Source organism: Callithrix jacchus, chromosome 5 (genome assembly GCF_049354715.1).
Source record: "Callithrix jacchus isolate 240 chromosome 5, calJac240_pri, whole genome shotgun sequence".
Classification (NCBI taxonomy): domain Eukaryota; kingdom Metazoa; phylum Chordata; class Mammalia; order Primates; family Cebidae; genus Callithrix; species Callithrix jacchus.
In genome coordinates this window covers 90286596-90310388 of record NC_133506.1, presented here as the reverse complement: position 1 = coordinate 90310388, position 23793 = coordinate 90286596, and the positions used below count along the sequence as shown (strand labels likewise).

The 23793-nt window shown below is 42.3% G+C and overlaps 1 protein-coding gene and 1 long non-coding RNA gene across 43 annotated transcripts in view; one reads left to right on the top strand and one right to left on the bottom strand.

Moving 5' to 3' along the window:
• BPTF (bromodomain PHD finger transcription factor) overlaps positions 1-23793 on the top strand; it is a 160494-nt gene that overhangs the window by 133687 nt on the left and 3014 nt on the right. For 16 of the 42 annotated variants that reach the window (XM_078373580.1, XM_035300495.3, XM_078373573.1 and 13 more), the window contains 4 exons: positions 1669-1842; positions 2550-2742; positions 4959-5043; positions 13142-13328. In XM_078373580.1, coding sequence (XP_078229706.1) covers positions 1669-1842; positions 2550-2742; positions 4959-5043; positions 13142-13328 — 639 coding nt within the window. Of the gene's footprint in view, positions 1-1668; positions 1843-2549; positions 2743-4958; positions 5044-13141; positions 13333-21097; positions 22793-23793 lie in introns of those variants that run through there. The other 26 variants (XM_035300497.3, XM_078373584.1, XM_078373585.1 and 23 more) reach the window with 6 other exon arrangements.
• LOC144582612 (uncharacterized) lies at positions 1441-12206 on the bottom strand. The gene is made up of 3 exons (XR_013535665.1): positions 12040-12206; positions 3214-3335; positions 1441-1571 (listed from the first exon to the last, which is right to left on the bottom strand). It is a non-coding gene; the product is annotated as an uncharacterized LOC144582612 (long non-coding RNA).

Below are 23793 nucleotides of genomic sequence, written 5' to 3'. Positions count from 1 at the left end.
TGTTTGAGACCAGTCTGGGCAACATAAAGAGTTCTATTCTCTACAAAAAAATTGTCTGGGTGCAGTGGCTCATGCCTGTAATGCCAGCACTGTGGGAGGCTGAAGTGGACAGTGGACGGATCACCTGAGGTCAGGAATTCAAGACCAGCCTAGCCAACACGGTGAAATCCTCTCTCTACTAAAAATACAAAAATTAGCCAGGTATGGTGGCACACACCTGTAATCCCAGCTACTCAGGAGGCCAAGGCAGGAGAATCGCTTGAACCCAGGAGACGGAGGTTGCAGTGAGCTGAGATTTCGACACTTCATTCCAGCCTAGGAGACAGAGCAAGGCTCCATCAAAAAAAAAAAAAAAAAAAAAAGCCAGGCCTGGTGGTGCACACCTATAGTCCCAGCTACTCGGGAGGCTGAAGTGGGAGGATCACATGAACCTGGGAGGTCCAGGCTGCATGGGGCGGTGATCCTGCCCCGGCTCTACAGCAAGACACTGTCTCAAAAAGAAAAAAGTTAGTGGTAACAGGATAAACTACATAACCATATATTATTCCTTCACATTCATGAAGCAGGTCAATTTGAAGCTTGAGGACGACTTCCATTCCTCTAGGTGAATCTACTAAGAAATGCCTTGGTAGAACTAAGAGTGCCAATGGTATCAGCAAGGCCAGTCTGCTTCCCTGTGATTCATGGTAATTCTCACTATGACTTTGACATGGTGTTCCTGCACGGTGCCTATCAACACTTGTAGACACACTGTATAAGCATTTGTTACATTTACTTTTCCTTTTGTCATTAGAGGTCTTTTATTACAGAGGCCACTCTGCACTCCACAATTACACACTTACACAGCTCCATCTTACCAAACACTGTAGAATCTCACAGGGTTTAGATAACTACACCGGGTCCCTGGTATTGAATTGAAGCAGCTCCTTCCAAGTTCCTTGCCCGTTAATTAGCCAGGCTACTGTCCATATTGTCACAAACATTATATTAACTGAAAAACTGGCCCATGCCATAATCCATTATGAGATTATTTTTAATTAGATTAAATTACATTGTTTATTCGGCAAATCTGGTAGAGATTTAATTGCTATATGTAACTTTCTTAGTTCTCTTCTTCATATCACATTTTGACCATTTATCTTCTACACCTGGCTGACCTGCATGTTCTTGTAGTGTAACTTCTACTTGGTGTTTGCGCTTTGCTTTGTTTTCAAATTTAAATTGTGAGATACATTTTCAAACCTATCTAAGAAATAGCCCTGATATTGAAATGGCTTCTGTGGAATAGGTTTGACAGATGTAAGTCTTTGATTCTTTGGCTTTGGTTTTTGTGCCTGTTACAGTTTTATACACATTCATTCAGAGGAAGACATTACCATCAGTGTGTTGTTTCTTTTTTCAAATTCTAGTATGTTTTTAAAGACCCATATTTCACTAAGCCGTGTACTTGTTGAAACTGATGTGAGTGACTTTATGTTTCCACACGTGATAGAGCATCAGCTACTGGAGTTTGCCAGGGGTAGAATGGTTGGATTCAGGAACGTTTAGCTGACTTAGTGCAGGAAGTTATCCTGTAAAAAAAGTGAATCAAGGCAGGGAAGACAGATTTAAGTACCATGCAGCTCAAAATGACAATTACATTGTCATTTTCATTGTGAATACTTTTAGGTTCTATATTGGCTGTGATCTTTGTACTAACTGGTATCATGGAGAATGTGTTGGCATCACAGAAAAGGAGGCTAAGAAAATGGATGTGTACATCTGTAATGATTGTAAACGGGCACAAGAGGGCAGCAGTGAGGAATTGTACTGTATCTGCAGAACACCTTATGATGAGTCACAGTGAGTTCCGATAAGAGCATCATATTTAATAATTTAGGAAGCCAAATTGCTCTGACTGGTTACTTATTTATTTTAAAATAAAAAGCAGATTTTTTTTCTACATTTATTATACACTTACATTACAAATTCCTTTTCAATTTTTTTTCCTCTTTTTCCCTCTTTACCTACCCTTCAAAATTTATCTTGCTTCATAGTGAATGTTTGAGACACATTGGGGAAATGTGGTTTAATGGTAGATTTGATTCTTCAATATGTAACATAGAAATTAATGAGATTAAAATAGCCTGTCTTGTTTGGACTTTATCAGTGTTTGAAATGGTGCTTTATTGTAGGTTAGAAAAACACTAATTTGGGTACAAGCTCTGAGACAGTTATTAGCTTGTAGGAATTTGAACTCCCATACAATACAGTAGTAGTTGAAAGATTTTTGGCTTTGTTTTCAACTTTAAAAGCAATTAAATGTTTTATATTTATTTTTAAATTGGTTCTCCAATATTACACAGTGTTCTTACAAATTTTTTTACTGCTTGTTCTTAACATCAAAAATACTAAATTAATGTAATGGAATGTCAATCTTGAAAGTATTAAAATCGTAATACTAAAACTATTTTATATCCCAGGGTTTAGCAAGTTTTCAGGTGCATGCTTTATTATAAGGAACATCATCCATCTGTTTTCAACTCACATTTCCGTTTCGGATCTTGCAGATTTTATATTGGCTGTGATCGGTGTCAGAATTGGTACCATGGGCGCTGCGTTGGCATCTTGCAAAGTGAGGCAGAGCTCATTGATGAGTATGTCTGTCCACAGTGCCAGTCAACAGAGGATGCCATGACAGTGCTCACGCCACTAACAGAGAAGGATTATGAGGGGTTGAAGAGGGTGCTCCGTTCCTTACAGGTGAGAGACCCCTCTGTGTGCAGCATTTGAAAATAAAATCAACCCCCATAAGTTTGGAAGCATTTCTAGGATTTCAAATTTCCAATCTTAGAGTGATTATTTACTGACTCCCAACTAGTCTAGTGAAGTGCTTAACACACTTCAGTTCTTCACATACCAGTGTCCTGAGCTTTGCCATATCTCCACACAGACTCAGTTTATCTAACACACATAAGAGTGTTCAGGTGACTCACTTATTTATACATTTGATTTTTAAAGAAACTTCCTCTCACCCCCATGGATTAAGAAATAGTTTTATTCTTTTCCTTATGAAAAATAGAAAAGGGGCCGAGCACAGTAGCTCATACCTGTAATCCCAGCACTTTGGGAGGCTGAAGCAGGCAGATCACGAGGTCAGGAGTTCGAGACCAGACTGGCCAACATGGTGAAACCCTGTCTCTACTAGAAATACAAAAAAATGGTGTTGCATACCTGTAATCCCAGCTGCTAGGGAGGCTGAGGCAGGATAATCGCTTGAACCCAGTAGGCAGAGGTGGCAGTGAGCCAAGATGCAGCCACAGCACTCTAGTCCAGGCAACAGTATGAGACCCTGTCTTAAAAAAGAAAAAGAAAAAAAAGAAAGAAAAACAGGATGGGGATGGTTTGCAGGATTAGCAAGTGATAAAGATGTATTGAAGACATAGAAGGCCAGTGTGGGCCGGGCACAGTGCCTCACACTTGTAATCCCAGCACTTTGGAAGGCCAAAGTGGGTGGTGGATCATGAGGTCAGGGGTTCCAGACCACCCTGATCAACATGGTGAAACCCTGTTTCTAGTAAAAATACATAAATTGGCTGGGCATGGTGGCGCATACCTGTAATCCCAGCTACTCACCAGGCTTAGGCAGGAAAATCACTTGAACCCAGGAGGCAGAGGTTGCAGTGAGCCGAAATTGCACCACTGCATTCCAGGCTGCGTGACAGAGCGAGACGAGGCTCCATCTCACGGAGAAAAAAAAAAAAAGAAGGCCGATGTGGTGTTCACACCTATAATCAGCACTTTGGGAGGCCAAGGCAGAGGATCACTTGAGTCAACAAGTTAGAGACCAACCTGGGCAACAAAGTAAGACCCCATCTCTGAAAACATATATTTTAAAAAATTAGCTTGGCATGTTGGCACGCACTTGTAATCCCAGCTACTCGGGAGACTGAGGTGAGAGGATCACTTGAGCACAGTGAGCTATGATCATGCCACTCCACTCTAGCCTGGGTGACAGAGCAAGACCCTGTCTCAAAAAAAAATGGGGGAAATAAGAGTTTACAGTGCAATGGATTGAAACTTTCTTGGCCGGGCGAGGTGGCTCACGCCTGCAATCCAAGCACTTTGGAGGCCAAGACGGGCGGATCACCTGAGGTCGGGAGTTCAAGACCAGCCTGACCAACATGGTGAAACCCCATCTTTAAGAAAAAAAAAAAAAGAAAAGAAACTTTCTCCTATTGTTATCATAATCACAAGAATTGAAGTAACTAAGAATAGAATAGTCGTCTCAATGTATGGTTCAATGTCATTTAGCATCACATCTCTGCCACCTCATCATAACCAGCTGTGGTAATGACTCCACACCTTGAACCCATCCCACCTGTTAACAGAAGCAGTTGCAATGCCAGCATTACTCAGCAAGTGGCAGGTCATCATGTAGGGCCCAGAATAGTGATTTTGTGAATTCTAACTTGTGCTCCAGCCCCCCACACTAAGGTCTTCTGGCCAGCCTTTGAGTTCAGTAACTTATTACTAGACCAGAAATCACCTAATATGGTTGGTTGGTTGGTTGGTTGGTTTGTTTTTGAGATGGGATCTCGTTCTTATTGCCCAGGCTGGAGTGCAGTGGCACAATCTCATCTCACTGCAATCTCCACCTCCCGGGTTTAAGCAGTTCTCCTGCTTCAGCCTCCCAAGTAGCTGGAATTACAGGACAGGCACACACCACCATGTCCGTAATCACAGCTACTCAGGAGGCTGAGGCAGGAGAATCACTTGAACCTGGGAGGTGGAGATTGCAGTGAACCGAGATCGTACCACTGAACTCCAGGCTGGGCAACAGAGCAAAACTCCCATCTCAAAAAAAAAATTTTTTTTTTAATTAACCTTTATGTTCATTGATGTAGTAACTCAACCAGGAAACTTAAATGGAAGTAGCGTTTTCACTGACAATAATGATGCCTATTTTTTTATTATAGGCCCATAAGATGGCCTGGCCTTTCCTTGAACCAGTAGACCCTAATGATGCACCAGATTATTATGGTGTTATTAAGGAACCTATGGGTAAGTACATCAGTTGAATATGAAGTTTTTTCAGAAGTCTCTGGATATTTTATCCATAAGATTAATATCTTAGAATGATTTTAGCAAGCCTGGTGGGGGTATACATTGGTATGGTTACTTTGGAGGGTAAATTGGTAGTATCTATATAAAGTTTAATTGTGCATACTCTTGAACCCAGCAGTTCACTTCTTAGGATTTACATATGCATAGGTATGTTCATTGTGGCAGTATTTATAATTACAAAAACACTGGAAATGGGCCAGGAGGAGTGGCTCACGCCTGTAATCCCAGCATTTCGGGCGGCTGAGGCAGATGGATCACCTGAGGTCAGGAGTTCAAGACCAGCCTGGCCAACATGGTGAAACCCCGTCTCTACAAAAATAGAAAAATTTGGCCAGGTGTGGTGGCTCAAGCCTATAATCCCAGCTACGAATCACTTGAATCCGGAGGCGGAAGTTGCAGTGAGCCAAGATAGCTCCACTGCAATCCACCTGGGCCACAGAGCAAGACTCCATCTCAAAAAAAAAAAAAGGAATTAGAAAAATTACCCTGTCTCTACTAAAAACAAAAAAATTAGCTAGGCATGGCCTGTAATCCCAGCTACTCAGGAGGCTGAGGCAGAAGAATCACTTGAACCCGGAGGCAGAAGTTGCAGTGAGCCAAGAGCATGCCATTGCATTCCAGCTTGGATAATTCTGTCTCAAAAAAAAGAAAAAAGAAAAATCCAAACATAGCTAAAAGCTTCCAAAGAATCACTTACCACTAGTGAAAGAATTATGTTCCAGGCCGGGCGCAGTGGCTCACGCCTGTAATCCCAGCACTTTGGGAGGCCAAGGCGGGTGGATCACGAGGTCAAGAGATCGAGACCATCCTGGTCAACATGGTGAAACCCTGTCTCCACTAAAAATACAAAAAATTAGCTGGGCACGGTGGCGTGTGCCTGTAATCCCAGCTACTCAGGAGGCTGAGGCAGGAGAATTGCCTGAACCCAGGAGACGGAGGTTGCGGTGAGCCGAGATCGCGCCATTGCCCTCCAGCCTGGGTAACGAGCAAAACTCTGTCTCAAAAAAAAAAAAATAATAGTACAAGTTAATTGTAGACAGTTTACAAAATAAATACTATACAAAATTAGCCAGGTATGGTGGCACATGCCTGTAATTCCAGCTACTCGGGAAGCTGAGGCAGAAGAAGCGCTTGAACCCAGGAGGAGAGGTTGCAGTGAGCCTAGATGGTGCCATTGCACTCCAGCCTGGGCAACAAGAGCTAAACTCCATCTCAAAAAAGAAAACAGGATAGGCCAGGCACGGTGGCTCACGCCTGTAATCCCAGCACTTTGGGAGGCTGAGACAAGCCTTGAGCACAGGAGTTCAAGCCCAACCTGGCCAACATGGTGAAACTCCATCTCTACTACAAAAAAAGTACAAAAATTAAGCCGGGCATGGTGGCGGGTGCCTATAATTCCAGCCACTAAGGAGGCTGAGGCATGAAAATCACTTGAACCTGGGAGGCATAGGTTGCTATGAGCCGAGATCATACCATTGCACTCCAGCCTGGGCAACAGAGAAAGACTCTGTCTCAAAAAAAAAAGAAAGAAAATTAGCCAAGCATGGTGGCATGTACCTGTAATCCCAGCTACTTGGGAAGCTGAAGTGGTTTACTTGAGCCCAAGTTGTGAAGACTGCATTGAGCCAGGATCATCCCACTGCATTCCAGCCTGAGTGATAGAATAAGACCCTGTCTCAAAAAAAAAAAAAAGGCTGGGCATGGTGGCTCATGCCTGTAATCCCAGCACTTGGAGAGGCCGAGGCAGATGGATCACTGGAGGTCAGAAGTTCAAGACCAGCCCAACCAACATGGTGAAACCTCCCTCTCTACTGAATATAAAAAATTAGCTGGGCATGGTATCAAGTATATGTAATAGGCTGAGTCAGGAGAATTGCCTGAACGTGGGAGGCAGAGGTTTCAGTGAACCAAGATAGCACCTGCTCCTGGGCAACAAAGTGAGACCTTGACCCACAAAAATAAGAAAAACATCATCTCCTATATCTCCTAAGTAGGTACATAAATAATATAGATCTCTAAAACATATTGTTGGGAAAAGAAATGAAAGTTACAAAGCAGTATCCAGGTTTTAAGCAGTAAACATTTATTTTCTAAGAGTACCTAAATGTGTCTAGAAATACATAGAAAATAGCTGGGCATGGTGGTGGGTACTTGTAATCGCAGCCACTCGGGAGGCTGAGGCAGAAAAATCGCTTGAACCCTGGGAGGCGGAGGTTGCAGTGAGCCAAGATCATGCCACTGCACTCCAGCTTGGGGGACACAGAGAGACTGTCTCAAAAAAAAAAAATGCATAGAAAATGTCTGGAACGATATAGACTAAATTGAAAATAGTCATTTTCTTTGAGGGTATAAGGGAACCAACAAAATCCACAACTTTTATTTTCTCAGAGGTTTATATGAAACATGTTTGATAATGTATTTTGTAAACTTAATACTTTTTCACATCAGCTGTTACAGACCTACGGCGTTTTTAATTATATGAAATTAAAATCAACACCCCCATAGATTTTTTGTTGTGTGCAGGTTTTGCTAGTCTAAACAACATGTCAGTGAACATCTTTGTTCATACATCTGCCTATACTTGTTTGTTCTAAGAAAACAGTCTCCAGGTAAAAGGGCCTAAGTACATTTTAGGCTTTGCTGCTGTTCTGACCAGGCTGGAGTGCAGTGGTGCCATCACCAGCTTACTGCAGCCTCAACCTCCCAGGCCCAAGTGATTCTCCCACCTCAGCCTTCTGAGTAGCTAGGATATAGTATACTTTTTTTGTTGTGTTTTTGAGACAGGGCCTCACTGTCGCCCAGGCTACAGTGTAGTGGTGCAGTATCGGCTCACTGCAGCCTCAGTCTCCCGGGGGTCAAGGGGTTTTCCCACTTCAGCGTCCCAGCTTAGAGTAGCTGTGACTACAGGGCCCCACCACGACACCCATCTAATTTTTGTATTTTTGTAAAGACCAGGCTTCACCTTGGGCTCAAGCAGTCTGCCTGCCTCAGCCTTCTAAAGTGCTAGAATTACAGGGGTGAGCCACTACACTCAGCCCTTTTTAGACATTTTTTTTTTTTCTGTTTTTGAGACAGCGCTCACTCTGGCGCCCAGGATGGAGTGCACTTGGGCAATCTTGGCTGCAACCTCTACCTCCTAGTTCAAGCAATTCTCCTGCCTCAGCCTCCCGAGTAGCTGGGACTACAGGTGCCCGCCACCACGCCCAGCTAATTTTTCTATTTTTTGTAGAGTCAGGGTTTCATCATGTTGGCCAGGCTGGTCTTTAACTCCTGACCTCAAGGGATCCACCTGCTTTGGCCTTGTGCTGGGATTATAGGCGTGAGCCACAGTGTCCAGCCCTTTTTAGGTTTTTTATAAAAAAGAATGTCCAGGCCAGGCTCATTGCTATCGTATCTCCATACTTCAGCCTTGGTGACAGAGCGAGACAAGACCCTGTCTCAAAAAAAAATTTTTTTTTTAAATTTATTTTTAAGTTACACTTTAGGGCCAGGCACTGTGGCTCATGCCTGTAATCCCAGCCCTTTGGGAGGCCAAGGCTGGCGGATCACAAGGTCAGGAGTTTGAGACCAGCCTGACCAACCAACATGGTGAAACCCATCTCTATTACTAAAATTGGCCGGGTGTCGTGGTAAGTACCTGTAATTCCAGCTATTCAGGAAGCTGAGGCAGGAGAATTGCTTGAACCCAGGAGGTGGAGATTTCGGTGAGCCGAGATCATGCCACTGCACTCCAGCCTGGGCAACAGAGTGAAACTCCATCTCAAAAAAAAAAAAGAAAGAAAAATACACTTTAGCAAATTGAACCAGCTTCCACTGGAGACTCCATCTCAAAAAAAAAAAAAAAAATTACACCTTAGCAAATTGAACCAGCTTTCACTAACAGTGTGTTTCTGTAGCATTCTGTATGCACTCTTAAAGAGCACTGAGTATTATCACTCTTTTGAAGGGCATATTTTTTGTCTTTGAGACTATTTATTTCAAAAGTAATGTTTTGTGGTGTACAAATGCAAATGTTACAGAGATGTAAAGTAGAGCATAATATTTGCCACTACTCCCATACTGTCCATTACTGGTAACCTCTGTGTTAATAGGCCAGTGTTATAATTTTTAATTTCTGCTAACTTGGACAAAGTGTTTTTATGTAAGAGTTTTCTATCCTTATATTTCTTCTGTTTTTCTCTCAAGATATTTATATTGTTATCAGTATTACTTAAGGACTATTTTTTTAAGGACAGTATTACTTAAGGACAGTCTTGCTCTGTCACATGGGCTGGAGTGCAGTGATATGATCTTGACTCACTGCAACCTCCACCTCCCGGGTTCAAGCAATTCTTCCATCTCAGCCTCCGGAGAAACTAGGATTACTGGTGCCTGCCACCACACCCAGTTAATTTTAGTAATAGAGACTGGTTTCACTATGTTGGTTGGCCAGGCTGGTCTCAAACTCTTGACCTCAGGTAATCTGCCCACCGGTCTCCCAAAGTGCTGCGAATACAGGCGTGACCCCTCACACCCAGCTCTTTAAGGGCTATTTACATACCAAAGAGAAGTAAAAGTTTTATAGTTTTGGTTTTTGTTTTTTTTTTGAGACAGTTTCCCTCTTGTTATCCAGACTGGAGTGCAATGGCAGGATCTCAGCTCACCGCAACCTCCGCCTCCTGGGTTCAAGCAATTCTCCTGCCTCAGCCTCCCTAGTAGCTGGGACTACAGGCGCGCGCCACCACGTCCAGCTAATTTTTGTATTGTTAGTAGAGACAGGGTTTCACCTTGTTGACCAGGATGGTCTCCATCTCTTGACCTCGTGATCCACCCGCCTCGGCCTCCCAAAGTGCTGGGATTTTAGGCATGAGCCACTGTGCCCGGCCAGTTTTAGAGTTTTTTTATTGGCTATAGTAATTTTTAACGTTTTTTAGATTTATATCTATTAATCATTATATATTTGTCCTTTGGTGTCATGCTTGGAGTCTTTTTCCTACTCCATGATACATACTCACCTACGTTTTCTCCTAGGACTTTTTTAAGGGATGCCTAATTAACTTGGAACCATAAAATGTCCAAGCATTATTCACATACCTTATTAAAATCAAAATTGGTCAAGTAATAAGTAACCAGAACATAAAATAAGTATGAAACAGGAATGTCCTAGTGTGATGTGTTCGCTCTTTTCTGAACGCCTTACATAAACCTACAGAATGGATGTCCCAAGTCTTGCTTGGAGTCAAGCTATATGTATTTTCACAGTTCTTCACATTTACACATTTTTTTCCTCTACATATACTGGAGCTTTCAAAGACTAGTGTATGTGCGTGTCTGTGTGTGTACTAAAATACATATAACAAAATTGCCATTTTAATCATTTTTGTATATACAGTTATTACATTTACAGTTTGGTGTCTCATAGTACTTTTTATGGTTTTAATTTTTGCCCTTGAATTTTAATCCAGAATTATCTTGACATATAATGTCAGAACTTTTTTTTATTTTTGGGACAGAGTCTTGCTCCGTTCCCCATGCTGGAGTGCAGTGGTGCAATCTTGGCTCACTGCAGCCTCCGCCTCCTTGATTAAGCGATTCTCTCACCTCAGCGGCTCTAGTAGCTGGGATTAAAGGCATGTGCCACCACGCCCAGCTTATTTTTGTATTGTTAGTAGAGACAGGGTCTCGATGTGTTGGCCAGGGTGGTCTCGAACTCCTGACCTCAGATGATTCGACCCCGCTAGACCTCGCAAATTGCTAGAATTACAGACCTGAGCCACCCTGGCCTGCAACCCCATTCATGAATGAACTCTTTCTTTCCCTGCTAACTTGAAGTGACATCCTTAACATATGTGAAATTTTTATACTAGATACAGTTAAATCTGTTCCTGTTGTGAATTTGTCTCCACTAGTGTTTGTGTTGCTTTGCATGCCTCCACACTTCATTATCACAAATTGATAATATTTTTTAATGTCTGACAGGTAAAATTATCTCTCATTACTAGGCCGGGCGCGGTGGCTCAAGCCTGTAATCCCAGCACTTTGGGAGGCCGAGGCGGGTGGATCACGAGGTTAAGAGATCGAGACCATCCTGGTCAACATGGTGAAACCCCGTCTCTACTACAAATACAAAAAATTAGCTGGGCATGGTGGCGCATGCCTGTAATCCCAGCTACTCCGGAGGCTGAGGCAGGAGGCAGAGGTTGCGGTGAGCCGAGATTGCGCCATTGCACTCCAACCTGGGTAACAAGAGCGAAACTCTGTCTCAAAAAAAAAAAAAAAAATTATCTCTCATTACTTTTACTCTTCAGATGTTTCTTAGGTATTCGATGAACTTTCAAATCACTTTTTCAAATTCTGAAATACTCACTGAGCTTTAGTTTGGAATATATTGTCTATCCACCCTAGATTGATTTGAGATTACTGGCCTTTCGCGCTCTCAGATTTTTATGTAAAATTGTATACAGAATTTTTTGTCAAACCCAGCATTCTCCTGGGATCAATGTTGTTTCAGTTAGACTTATCTCAGTCAGTACATTCCAAAGCAGTTGTCTGCTGTACATCGAAAAACTAAACTTGTTTTCCTGTGCTCTCACACTACGCTAATCAAGTTGGGAGAATTCTGTGTCGTGACCTCTGGTCACCAAGAAGTGGGTGGGGATTTCACCCCAGGAACAACCAATCCAGCAGTCTGCCTCAGACACCAACTAGGTGTCTTCTAATTTAATTCAATTCAATTCTGACACTATCTATTTGAAGATAGGGTCAGATCCCACAGGTTGGGGGCTCTGTCTCCAACATTACCCTCTCTTCAGATGCTAGTCACCAGCCCAAGGTTGTTTTACCGGCACATCTGACCATCCGGCTGTAAATCAGAGTTCCCACAAGCCTCTCCTAGGATTCAGTAATTTTCAGGAGCAGCTCACAGAACTCAGGGAAACACTTACTTACACTTACCGGTTTATTAAAGATATTGCAAAGGATCCCGATGAACGCCAGATGGAGAAGATGCACAGGGCAATGCTGTGGGGAGGGGCACGGAGTTTCCATGCCCTCTCTGGGCACTGCCCACCAGTCACCTCCACATGTTCAGCTGTATCAGGAAGCTCTCAGAACCTAGCCCTTTTGGGTTTTTAGGGAAGCTTTTTTATGTACGCATGAGTGATTACATCATTGGCCTTTGGGATCAGCTTTTAGCCCCTCTCCCCTTCCGGAGGTTGGGGGATGGGACTGAAAGTCCCCACCCTCTAATCCTGCCCAGGTCTTTCCGGTGACCAGCCCCCATCCTGAAGCTATCTAAGGAATTCCAGCCACCAGTCATTAACATACAAAAGAAACTTGTCACTCCGGAGATTCCAGCCAGTTAAGAGCTAAGTGTCATCAGGAAATGGGGACAAAGACCAAATACATATTTCACAAGATCACACCCATCCAGCACCATAATGATTTTCTCCTTTCTACTGATTGCCTGTACTGTGACATACTAATATTAGTATCAGCTGATATTTTTCCTGTACATTTAAGTAGCTACTTTTGTCATTGAGTCATAAATGGTAGGACCGTCTCACTTGTCACAAATATAAGGTAACAATAAAAATGAATAAAGAAAGCAAAATGATGTTATTAACATCTAATACAAAGATCATAAAGCCACTAGTACAGACATTTTGTTCTTCATTCTGGATTCCCACCTTTGCTTTGTACATATACTAAATTGTTTGCATGTAAAAATGTATTATACTTAGATATGCATAGATCATGTTGGTATGTTTCCTTAATCTCAAACCACTTGAAGGAAGAGCTGTTCTCTGCAGCTAACTGAAAGTAAAAGAACCCTCTTAACAGCAATCAGGATTTATATTTTAGAACCTCAATCAGAAACAAAATTGGAAAAGTACTCTTATGTTCTTCATGAATTGGAAAATAGCCTCCAGTGTGAGCCAGCATGGTTCCAGGACTGCTTGCACAGTAAACATATATACTTGTTAGAACCTCGGAGAATATTCACACTGGAAAAACCTTAAAGCTCTGAAAATGTTTTACATTTTGTGTTTTTAAGACCTTGCCACCATGGAAGAAAGAGTACAAAGACGGTATTATGAAAAGCTGACGGAATTTGTGGCAGATATGACCAAAATTTTTGATAACTGTCGTTACTACAATCCAAGTGACTCCCCATTTTACCAGTGTGCGGAAGTTCTTGAATCATTCTTTGTACAGAAATTGAAAGGATTCAAAGCTAGCAGGTGAGCAAATGGGTTCAGTGTTCTGAATTAATTCAGCAGTTTAAACTCTTTATACCATACCAGTGCAGTTTATGGTAAATTTAACCTTAAATATTAAAAAAAAAAAAAATCAAGACTCCAGTTTTATGATCTACTGCCAAGGAGAAGTGGACAGACAAAATATTGGAAATTGCTGCGTTTGTTGCTGATCTGCCTAAAGGGTCTTTTTTTTTTTTTTTTTTTTTTTAATTCAAAAAGCAGCCAGGTGGAGTGGCTCACACCTATAATCCCAGCACGTTGGGCCAAGGCAGGTGGATCACCTGAGGTCAAAAGTTCTAGACCATCCTGACCAACATGGGGAAACTGTGTCTCTGCTAAAAATACACAAATGAGCCAGACGTGGTGGTGGGCAACTGTAATCTCAGCTACTTGGGAGGCTGAGACAGGAAAATTGCTTGAACCCAGCAGGCAGAGGTTGCAGTGAGCCAAGATTGCACCACTGCACACTAGCCTGGGTGAGAAAGCAAGACTCCATCTCAAAAATACAAAAATAAAAAATTCAAAAGCATGTATCAAATACCTACAGAAAGTAAGATGCTGTCTTACATGCGACTGGGCATGTATAAAGGTAGTCAGAGCTCTTGCTCTCATGAGTTTACATCTTGATTAGTGGATTGAGGAGTATAGACATGATAGTTCTATCAGGTAGCGTAGGACGAAGATCCCTAAGGGAGGGCTTTAAGTACTTTCTCTTTAATTTATGTTGCTATAATCATAAAATGTTGGCCAGGCGCGGTGGCTCACACCTATAATCCCAGCACTTTGGGAGGCCGAGGCGACTGCATCACGAGGTCAAGAGATGGAGACCATCCTGGTCAATGAGGTGAAACCCCGTCTCTACTAAAAATACAAAAAAAATTATCTGGGCATGGTGGTGCGCCCCTGTAGTCCCAGCTACTCAGGAGGCTGAGGCAGGAGAGTCGCTTGAACCTAGAAGATGGAGGTTGCGGTGAGCCGAGATCGTGCCATTGCACTCCAGTCTGGGTAACAACAGCAAAACTCTGTCTCAAAAATAAATAAATAAATAAATAAAATAAAATGTTATATTTTTCTGTGGGCCAAGCTGAATGTTTGTTTTGTTTTTTTTTTAAGACAGAGTTTCACCTTGTTGGTCAGGTTGGTCTTGAACTCTCGACCTCAGGTGATCTGCCTGCCTTGGCCTCCAAAGTGCTTAGATTACAGGCATGAGCCACCATGCCCAGCCTTTTTTTTTTTTTTTTTCCACCATGTTGGCCAGGCTGGTCTCAAACTCCTGACCTCAGGTGATCCACCCGGCTCGGCCTCCCAAAGTGCTGGTATTACAGGTGTGAGCCACCGCGCCCAGCCTGGATTTTAAACTCATAGACCTTTTCTTTGAACTGCCAATGACACAAAAGCACTGAGGAAATGTAAGAATCAGTGCTCTACCCAGTGATCCTCCTTTGAGGAAAAGCCATCATGTGCTTTGCTCTCTTCTATAGCAAGGAAGATGCTTACTAAGGGGGTATTTTAAAGGCAGGTTACCTAAAATAAAAGTGAAAGGCCAAGCAAGGTGGCTTATGCCTGTAATCCCAGTACGTTGGGAAGCCGAGGGGGATGGATCGCTTGAAGCCAGGAATTCAAGACCAGCCTAGGCCACAGTATGAGACACTGTCTCTATTACAAAAAAAAAATTAACCAAGCTTGGTGATGAGTGCTTATAATCCCATCTGCTCAAGAGGCTGAGGCAGAAGAATCACTTGAATACAGGAGTTTGAGGCTGCGGTGAACTGTGATCAAGCCACTCCACTACAGCCTGGGTGACTCACACAGCAAGACCTTGCCTCTTTAAAAAAATAAATAAATAAAAAAGAAGGAAAAGCCCAGGTAAAGTATCCAATTTTAGTTCTCAGCAAAGGAATAAAATATATCACATATCACACACACACACACACACACAGGCAAGGAAGAAAGAAAAGCAGGCAGCAGGCCATATAGACCAAGAGCCAAGAAACTACAAAATCTGTAGAACTGGGCTAGGCACAATGTCTTACACCTGTAATCCCAGCACTTTGGGAAGCCAAGGCCAGTGGATCATGAGGTCAGGAGTTTGAGACCAGCCTGGCCAACATGGTGAAACCCCATCTCTACTAAAAATACAAAAATTAGCCTGGCGTGGTTAATGTGCCTGTGCTTCCAGCTGCTCGAGAGGCTGAGACAGAAGAATTGCTTGAACCTGGTAGGCAGAGAGGTTGCAGTGAGCCGAGATGGCGCCACTGCACTCCAGCCTGGGTGACAGAGCAAAAAAAAAATTTTTTTTAATTAACGGAGCATAGTGGCGTGCACCTGTAGTCCTAGTTACTCAGGAAGCTATAACAGGAAGATCACTAGTGCCCAGGAGTTTAAGGCTGCAGTGAGCTGTGATTACACCACTGCTCTCCAACCTGATTGACAGAGTGAGACCCTGTCTCAACAACAAAAAGAATAAAAGAAAATTTCCTGAGCTGATGAGAGCAACAGGACTTTGAAATTTGATGTGTGCCAGGGATTTTAGCAGTGACTGAATTAAAGCCCTTGCACTCTATGAGGAGTTGGGGGAACAAGGGGGACAGTTGATAAACATCATAAACCAGATGGACAGATGGAAAAAGACTCAGCCCTACATAAATCACTATGAAATTTCCAGATACTAAGAATAAAAGAAACTCATAGATAAAACAATCTATAAAACAAGAATTAGATTGATATCAGATGTTTCTTTTACAACATTTAGTACTAGAAGGTTGTGGAAGAATAAATCTAAATGTTTAAGAAAAAATGATGTTCAGCCTAGAAGTCTGTGTCCAGCTAAACAGTTAAGAGTAGAGGCAGAATAAATACATTTTTAGTCATGTAAGGAATCAGGGCATCCTTTCTTGGCAGGTGTTTTAATTTTAAAAATACATCCTCTTGGCCAGGCATAGTGGCTCACGCCTGTAATTCCAGCACTTTGGGAGGCCAAGGCAGGAGGATCACCTGAGGTCAGTAGTTTGAGTACATCCTGGCCAACAAGGTGAAGTCCAATCTCTAATAAAAATATAAAAATCAGGCAGATATAATGGCTCACACCTGTAGTCCCAGCTACACAGGAGGCTGAGGCGTGAGAATCACTTGAACCCGGGAGGCAAAGGCTGCAGAGAACCGAGATCATGCCACTGCACTCCAGCCTGGGTGTGTCAGAGTGAGACTCCACCTCAGGGAAAAAAAATGTGTGCTATCAAAAATAAGGAAACTTTTTTTTCCTTTTTAATAATATATTAGGGACAGGGTCTTTTTTTTTTGAGATGGAGTTTCGCTCTTGTTACCCAGGCTGGAGTGCAATGGCGCAATCTCGGCTCACCCCAACCTCCGCCTCCCAGGTTCAGGCAATTCTTCTGCCTCAGCCTCCTGAGTAGCTGGGATTACAGGCACGTGCCACTATGCCCAGCTAATTTTTTATATTTTTTTAGTAGAGACGGGGTTTCACCTTGTTGACCAGGATGGTCTCGATCTCTTGACCCCGTGATGCACCCGCCTCGGCCTCCCAAAGTGCTGGGATTACAGGCTTGAGCCACCGCGTCCGGCCTGGGACAGGGTCTTGCTGTATGACCCAAGCTAGTCGAACTCCTGAACTCAAGCAATCCTCCTGCCAGCCTTGGCCTCCCATAGTGCTGGGATTATAGCCGTGAGCCATTGCACTGGGCCAGATTTTTTTTTTTTTTTTTTTTTTTTTGAGACGGAGTCTCACTCTGGTGCCCAGGCTAAAGTGCAGTGGCACAGTCTCCGCTCACTGCAACCTCTGCCTCCTGGATTCAAGGGATTCTCCTGACTCAGACTCCCAAGTAGCTGGGATTACAGACACCCACCACCACACCCAGCTAATTTTTGTATTTTTAGTAGAGATGAGCCAAGCTGGTCTCAAACTCTTGACTTCAGGTGATCGCGAACCTCAGGTTCCCAAAGTGCTAGGATTATTATAGGAGCGAACCACTGAGCCCTGCCAGAAATTTTTATTTGTTCATTTGGATTCAGAAAACAAGAGATTCAGGAAAGCACTGAGAATTACTCTGACCCAAAGTGACATTTGTAAAGCAGGCTGTGTGGTAAGCAGTCCAAATCCTAGCAGGAGAATGGAGCACTCCCCAGAGGGTCAGTAGAGCAAGAAAATGACTCATACATTAGATAATTTATTTAAGACAGAAAAACATAAGGCTATGATTAAGCCAAAGAATGTCAGGGATAAAAGTGAAAGGCAATTAGAAATGCAACTAAAAACAGAAAGTTGTGTAAGATTGCCCTATTGGCGGGGCACGGTGGCTCATGCCTGTAATCCTAACATATTGAGAGGCTGAGGCAGGAGGATGCTTGAGCCCAGGAATTCTAGACCAGCCTGGGCAACATGACGAAACCCCATCTTTACAAAATACAAAAATTAGCCAGGCATGTGCACCTGTGGTTCCAGCTATTCCAGAGGCTGAGGTGGGAGGATTGAGCCCAGGAGGTAGATGCTGCAGTGAGCCATATTCATGCCACTGCACTCCAGCCTGGATGACACAAGACCCTGTCTCAAAAAAAAAAAAAAAAAAGGAAAGGAAAGGATGCCCTATTAGCAAAGCATTAGGTGCTACAGAGAAAAATATTTATGTTGTCGTAATAATGTAAATAATGTCATTAGGCCAAGCGCAGTGGTTCACACCTGTAATCCCAACAGTTTGGCAGGCCAAGGATCACCTAAGGTCAGGAGTTCGAGACCAGCCTGACCAATTTAGAGAAACTCTATCTCTACTAAAAGTACAAAAATTAGGCCAGGCACAGTGGCTCACACTTATAATCCCAGCACTTTGGGAGGCCGAGGCGGGTGGATCACAAGGTCAAGAGATCAAGACCATCCTGGTCAACATGGTGAAACCCCGTCTCTACTAAAAATACAAAAATTAGCTGGGCATGGTGGTGCGCGCCTATAGTCCCAGCTACTCGGGAGGCTGAGGCAGGAGAATTGCTTGAACCCAGGAGGCAGAGGTTACGGTGAGCCGAGATCGTGCCATTGCACTCCAGTCTGGGTCACAACAGCGAAACTCCGTCTCAAGAGAAAAAAAAAATTAGCCAGGTGTGGTGGTGCATGCCTGTAATCCCAGCTACTTGGGAGGATGAGACAGGAGAATCACTTGAACCTGGGAGGCGGAGGTTGCCGTGACTGCACCATTGCACTCCAGCCTGGGCCACAAGAGCAAAAGTCCGTCTCAAAAATAATAAAAATTAAAAAGTAAAAATAATGACATAGATTGTCAACTTTTATAATCTACCTACAGACAAAGCATGGAATTATATAATTTTTAAATTATACAGAAATAAAACTTGGACTCAAAAAGGGAGGTGGGAAAATGGGTAAGTGAGCTTGGTTGTCATTTGCCATAGCAAGGCTTAAACAAAAGTTAGTAAAACAAGAAACAGCAGTGTAAGAAATCTACCTAGGCCAGGCATGGTGGCTCATGCCTGTAATCCCAGCACTTGGAAGGCTGAGGTGGGCGGATCACCTGAGGTCAGGAGCTTGAGACCAATCTGGCCAACATGATGAAACCCTGTCTCCACTAAATATTTAAAAACTAGCCAGATGTGGTGGTACACACCTGTAAGTCCCAGCTACTGGAGAGGCTGAGGCAGAAGACTCACTGGAACCTGGGAGGCTGAGGTTGCATTGAGTGCAGATCGCACCAGTACACTCCAGCCTGGGAGACAAGAGTGAGACTCTGTCTCAAAAAAAAAAAAAAAAAAGCCCAGATGAAATAGCTCACGCCTGTAATCCCAGCACTTTGGGAGGCTGAGGTGGGTGGATCACCTGAGGTTAGGAGTTGGATTACAGCCTGACCAACATGGAGAAACTCTGAACTAAACTCTCTACTGAAAATACCAAATTAGCCAGGCATGGTAGCACATGCCTATAATACCAGCTACTTGGGAAGCTGATGCAGGAGAATCACTTGAACCCTGGAGGTGGAGGTTGTGGTGAGCTGAGATTCCACCATTATGCTCCTGGGCAACAAGAGCCAAACTGTCACAAAAAAAAAAAAAAAAAATCTGCCCTAGCCGGGCGTAGTGACTCATGTCTATAATCCTAGCACTTTGGGAGGCCGAGGTGGGCAGATCACTTGAGGTCAGAAGTTCGAGACTGGCCTGGCCAACCGGATGAAACCTTGTCTCTACTAAAATATAAAAGTTAGCTGGGGGAAAAAAAAAGTTAGCTGGGCATGGGGGTGGGCACCTGTAATCCCAGCTACTCGGGAGGCTGAAGCAGAATCATTTGAACCCAGGAGGAGGAGGTTGCAGTGAGCCAAGATCGCCCCACCGCCCCACTGCACTCCAGCCTGGGAAACAGCAACACTCCATCTCAAAAAATAAATAAATAAATCTACCCAGAGAACCGAAAAGTCAAAGTGATTGATTATAGGGAGCCTGGATTTCAGATGGAGTTAAGGTAGGACAGAGGAGCACAACTTCTCATTATAAGCCCCTCTATGCTTTTTGATTTGTACATCGTGGTTATTCCTCTGGTTCAGTTTCTAAAATTGCTTTTTTAAATCGGAAAGACCTTTGGTGGTAACTGGGAGGTAGAAGCCACGGGATGTGACTCCTACCTAGCTGCCAGGCTTGCCAGCAGAACCCAGAGGATGGCTGCTGCCAACTGCTGATGAAGGAGAGGAAAGTGCCTGGAGGTCCTGTGGCAAGGCAAAGAGAATTTGGTAAAGGGTGGAAGAAGGCCTAGGCTGGGCCTGCATAGTGAAAGGGCCACTTAGTATGTATGTCTTCTTGCCACCTGGTTATTTTATGTAGGTTTTTAATATACTCAAGTTGACATAATTTTCATTAAAGCACATGGGAGCAGCCGGGCACGGTGGCTCACGCCTATAATCCCAGCACTTTGGGAGGCTGAGGAGGGTGGATCACGTGGTCAAGAGATCAAGACCATCCTGGTCAACAAGGTGAAACCCTGTCTCTACTGAAAATACAAAAATTAGCTGGGCATGGTGGTGCACGCTTGTAGTCCCAGCTACTCGGGAGGCTGAGGCAGGAGAATTGCTTGAACCCAGGAGGCGGAGGTTGCAGTGAGCTGAGATCGTGCCATTGCACTCCAGTCTGGGTAACAACAGCGAAACTCTGTCTCAAAAAAAAAAAGCACATGGGAGCTGAATCAAGAAGTTTGCTCCATTCTGCTTAAATAGATGAAGCTGTATGCAGTGACTCACACCTGTGATCCCAACACTTTGAGAAGCCAAGGCAGGCAGTTCACTTGAGCCCAGGAGTTTGAGACCAGCCTAGGCAACATGGGGAAACCCCCATCTCTACAAAAAAAAAATATGAAAAACTAGCCGGGCATGGTGGCACATGCCTGTTGTCCCAGCCACCCAGGAGGCTGAGGCTGCAGTGAGCCATGATTGGGACACTGCACTCCAGACTGGGCTACAGAGTGAGACCCTGTCTCCAAACAAATAATTTTTAAAAAATTGCAACGTAAAGAATTGTATAATGGCAACTCTCGCTGTTGCCTTTTTAGGGAATTTCTATTGCTTTCCAAATTTAAGGCAGAATAAAACATAATTAGCCAGTTATTGAAACTTGATTTATTTATGGATTTCCTGAATTTCCTTTGGCATGTTGTCCCATTTTATGATCTCCAGCAGTGTTTGCACACTGTTTTCATTACTGCACTTCATTATAATTCATCATTTCTACCATCCATATTCTTTCTTTTCTTACAGATTGTGATATCTTTAGTCTGAATTTTTAACTGGAATCAGAACTGGATGTTGGGGTCACTCTTTTTTTATTGTACCTCATGATTACCTGATTCAGAATTGCCCCCAAAAAGTTAGATTAGTTAATATAATTTTTTAATGTTAAAGATGTATAGTGGTAAAAAATTTATTCTAGCAGCCATGTTGAACAATGTATTTAAAAGTTGTAAACTCTTGGAATACTGTATTTATCTAATATTGCAATATAAAAGCCCTTTGACTTAGTTCTGATAACTGTACAGTAATTTGGTTTACTAACGAAAGTTGTGAATAAAACTGTGAAACTAGAAGGGAGACTTTCTGGACTTTAATAGGAAAATGTGTGATTTTAAGATTGCTTTTTCTTTTGTTTTAGCATAATTTTTCCCTTTATATTCCTCTCATCAATGTAAATACACATACACACACACACACACACACACACACACATTCACATCTTTCACCACAATGGTGATGCTTCTGTAAATGTCTCTATTTGTCCAGTTAGCTGAAAATGTTGTAATCTTTTTAGACAAATATATATATATATTTTAAATATTGGCTTTTTCCAGTGAGCTGTTAACGTTTAATGCACAGTGAAAAATTTTAATAATATAGGTTAAAAATTTCTTAATTGTTCTTTTATATTCACTTGCCAAGGGTGATGAAAGAACATGGCTGCTTATCCCAGACTGACTGACCTTGGCATCCGCATAAAGCATCATTGTTTTCAAAAATGAAGGGTGCTTAATTGTTCCCTTTTTTCTATATTCTGTAGGTCTCATAACAACAAACTGCAGTCTACAGCTTCTTAAAATTCAGCGTGTTAACCTAACATAAAACACAGCAAGAATCTGGTTGTCTGAACTATTTTAAATTAAGGAGCCAGATGTTTTTAGTCAGGCTATCCTGACAAGACTTGACCTAAACTTCGTTTTTATTGGTCATAACAGTCCAATTATATTCTTGGCCAATTTTGTCCAACGGACAAGAAAAATGCAAAGTCAACGACACCATTATCTTGTCAAGATCAAATGGTTTTACTATTGTGGCAGAAGCAAGAAAACTTTGTTTATTGAAAAAAAAGAAAAAGAAAGCAAGAAAAAAGATACTATGGGGTCAAGTGTAACTCCATGGAAATGCCACGTCTGCTCTTCAGTGAAGAAGCTGGTTTAGAATCTCACAGAAAACTTTTGACTGTATTTATTTATTGTTGCAAAAAAGACGCTTTTTTATTGCTTCCCTCATTTGTCAGCTAATTATTTTTTCTTATAAAATCCAGCCCCGGTTACATATAATCCATCTGTATCTTATCATGATTCCTGTAGGTAAAAGTACAAGACGACCTCTAGATGTCTTTTCTTTCTATGAAAGGAGCTGCTATGTACACATGTGCACACACACACACAACTGGGAATCAATGAGTGTATTGTTCATGGTAGATTAAAATTAAGCTTGCATAAAGGTTGGGCTTAGTGGTCCTGGACTACAGACTCTGTTGCCTTGAATATAACAGTACAATTTGTCAATTACTCTGCACCAGGCTAAAATGAGTAAAATCTATTTGAAGATATCTTGTTTGTAAACATTTGTCAGATTCTAATTTTTTCTTTTTGTATTAAAATTCAACTATGGATGTATATGAAACAAAATAAATGGAGATAATTTTTCTCCCACAGACAGAGGTGTCTTTGAATGTGCGCTAATGATTATCTGTAAGCCTTTGTGGGAGGGAGGGCTGCAAGGTCATAAACGGCAGAAGAATCTAATTGTGCCTGGACGTCTCCAGGACAGCAGTGGCTCTTCGTTTTATCATTCCCAGTCCATTATCATCATATCAAAAAAAAATCTTGAGGGGTGCTAACCCTGTTGCATCAGTTGATCATACTAATGACGACACACATTGCCTCCATCTGTACGTTCTGTGATACCAGGCAAATTACCAATTACAGACAGCTACTTACATTTTATGAACGGCATTTTTTACATGACCTCATCCTCTGTGTTGTTTGTTGACTGGGTTTGCTTTTTGTTCGTTGGTTTGTTTCTTCCACGTAAGGAAAAGTAGTATAAGCAGTAGTGAGAAAATGGAAACCACAGAGGAGGATGTATTTTGCATGTTTTTCCTTTCAGTGTTCTTATACGTTGTATTACTGCATTGTGGTAACAGCTTCTATAAAATCTGCCATAGTTGGATTATGCAGCTTTGCAAAAATTTTAACTAGATTTTGCACTAACTCATACTAGCTTTGTCCTACCAATTTCTGGAATTTAATTATTGTTTTTAAAAATTTCTTTCCTTTTAATGTTTCCCTGCTATGCAAAACCTTTCCCAGACCTCAGTTTCTTAAAAGAAAGATGTTGCTACAGTTCCCCATTCTTTCTTATTACAGGCTCAGGTGTACAGGTTATTCTGTGTTAATTTTATCTAATGAAGCCCATTCCTTTTTGTACATAAAGATGTCACTTAAACCTATGGTTACAAACTAAAGAGACTAATCGCTCAATATGAAAACATTTTTGCTTAAAATATTAAGATGGAAGTAAATATGGGTTATTTTGTCCTTTTACTTTTTAAAAAAAGTTACATATTGTATGCACTGTGCTGATGCAAGAATTCTACATTTTAATGAATTATAAAATTATTCTGCATCTCATCACATCACAGTTTTTCTGTATTA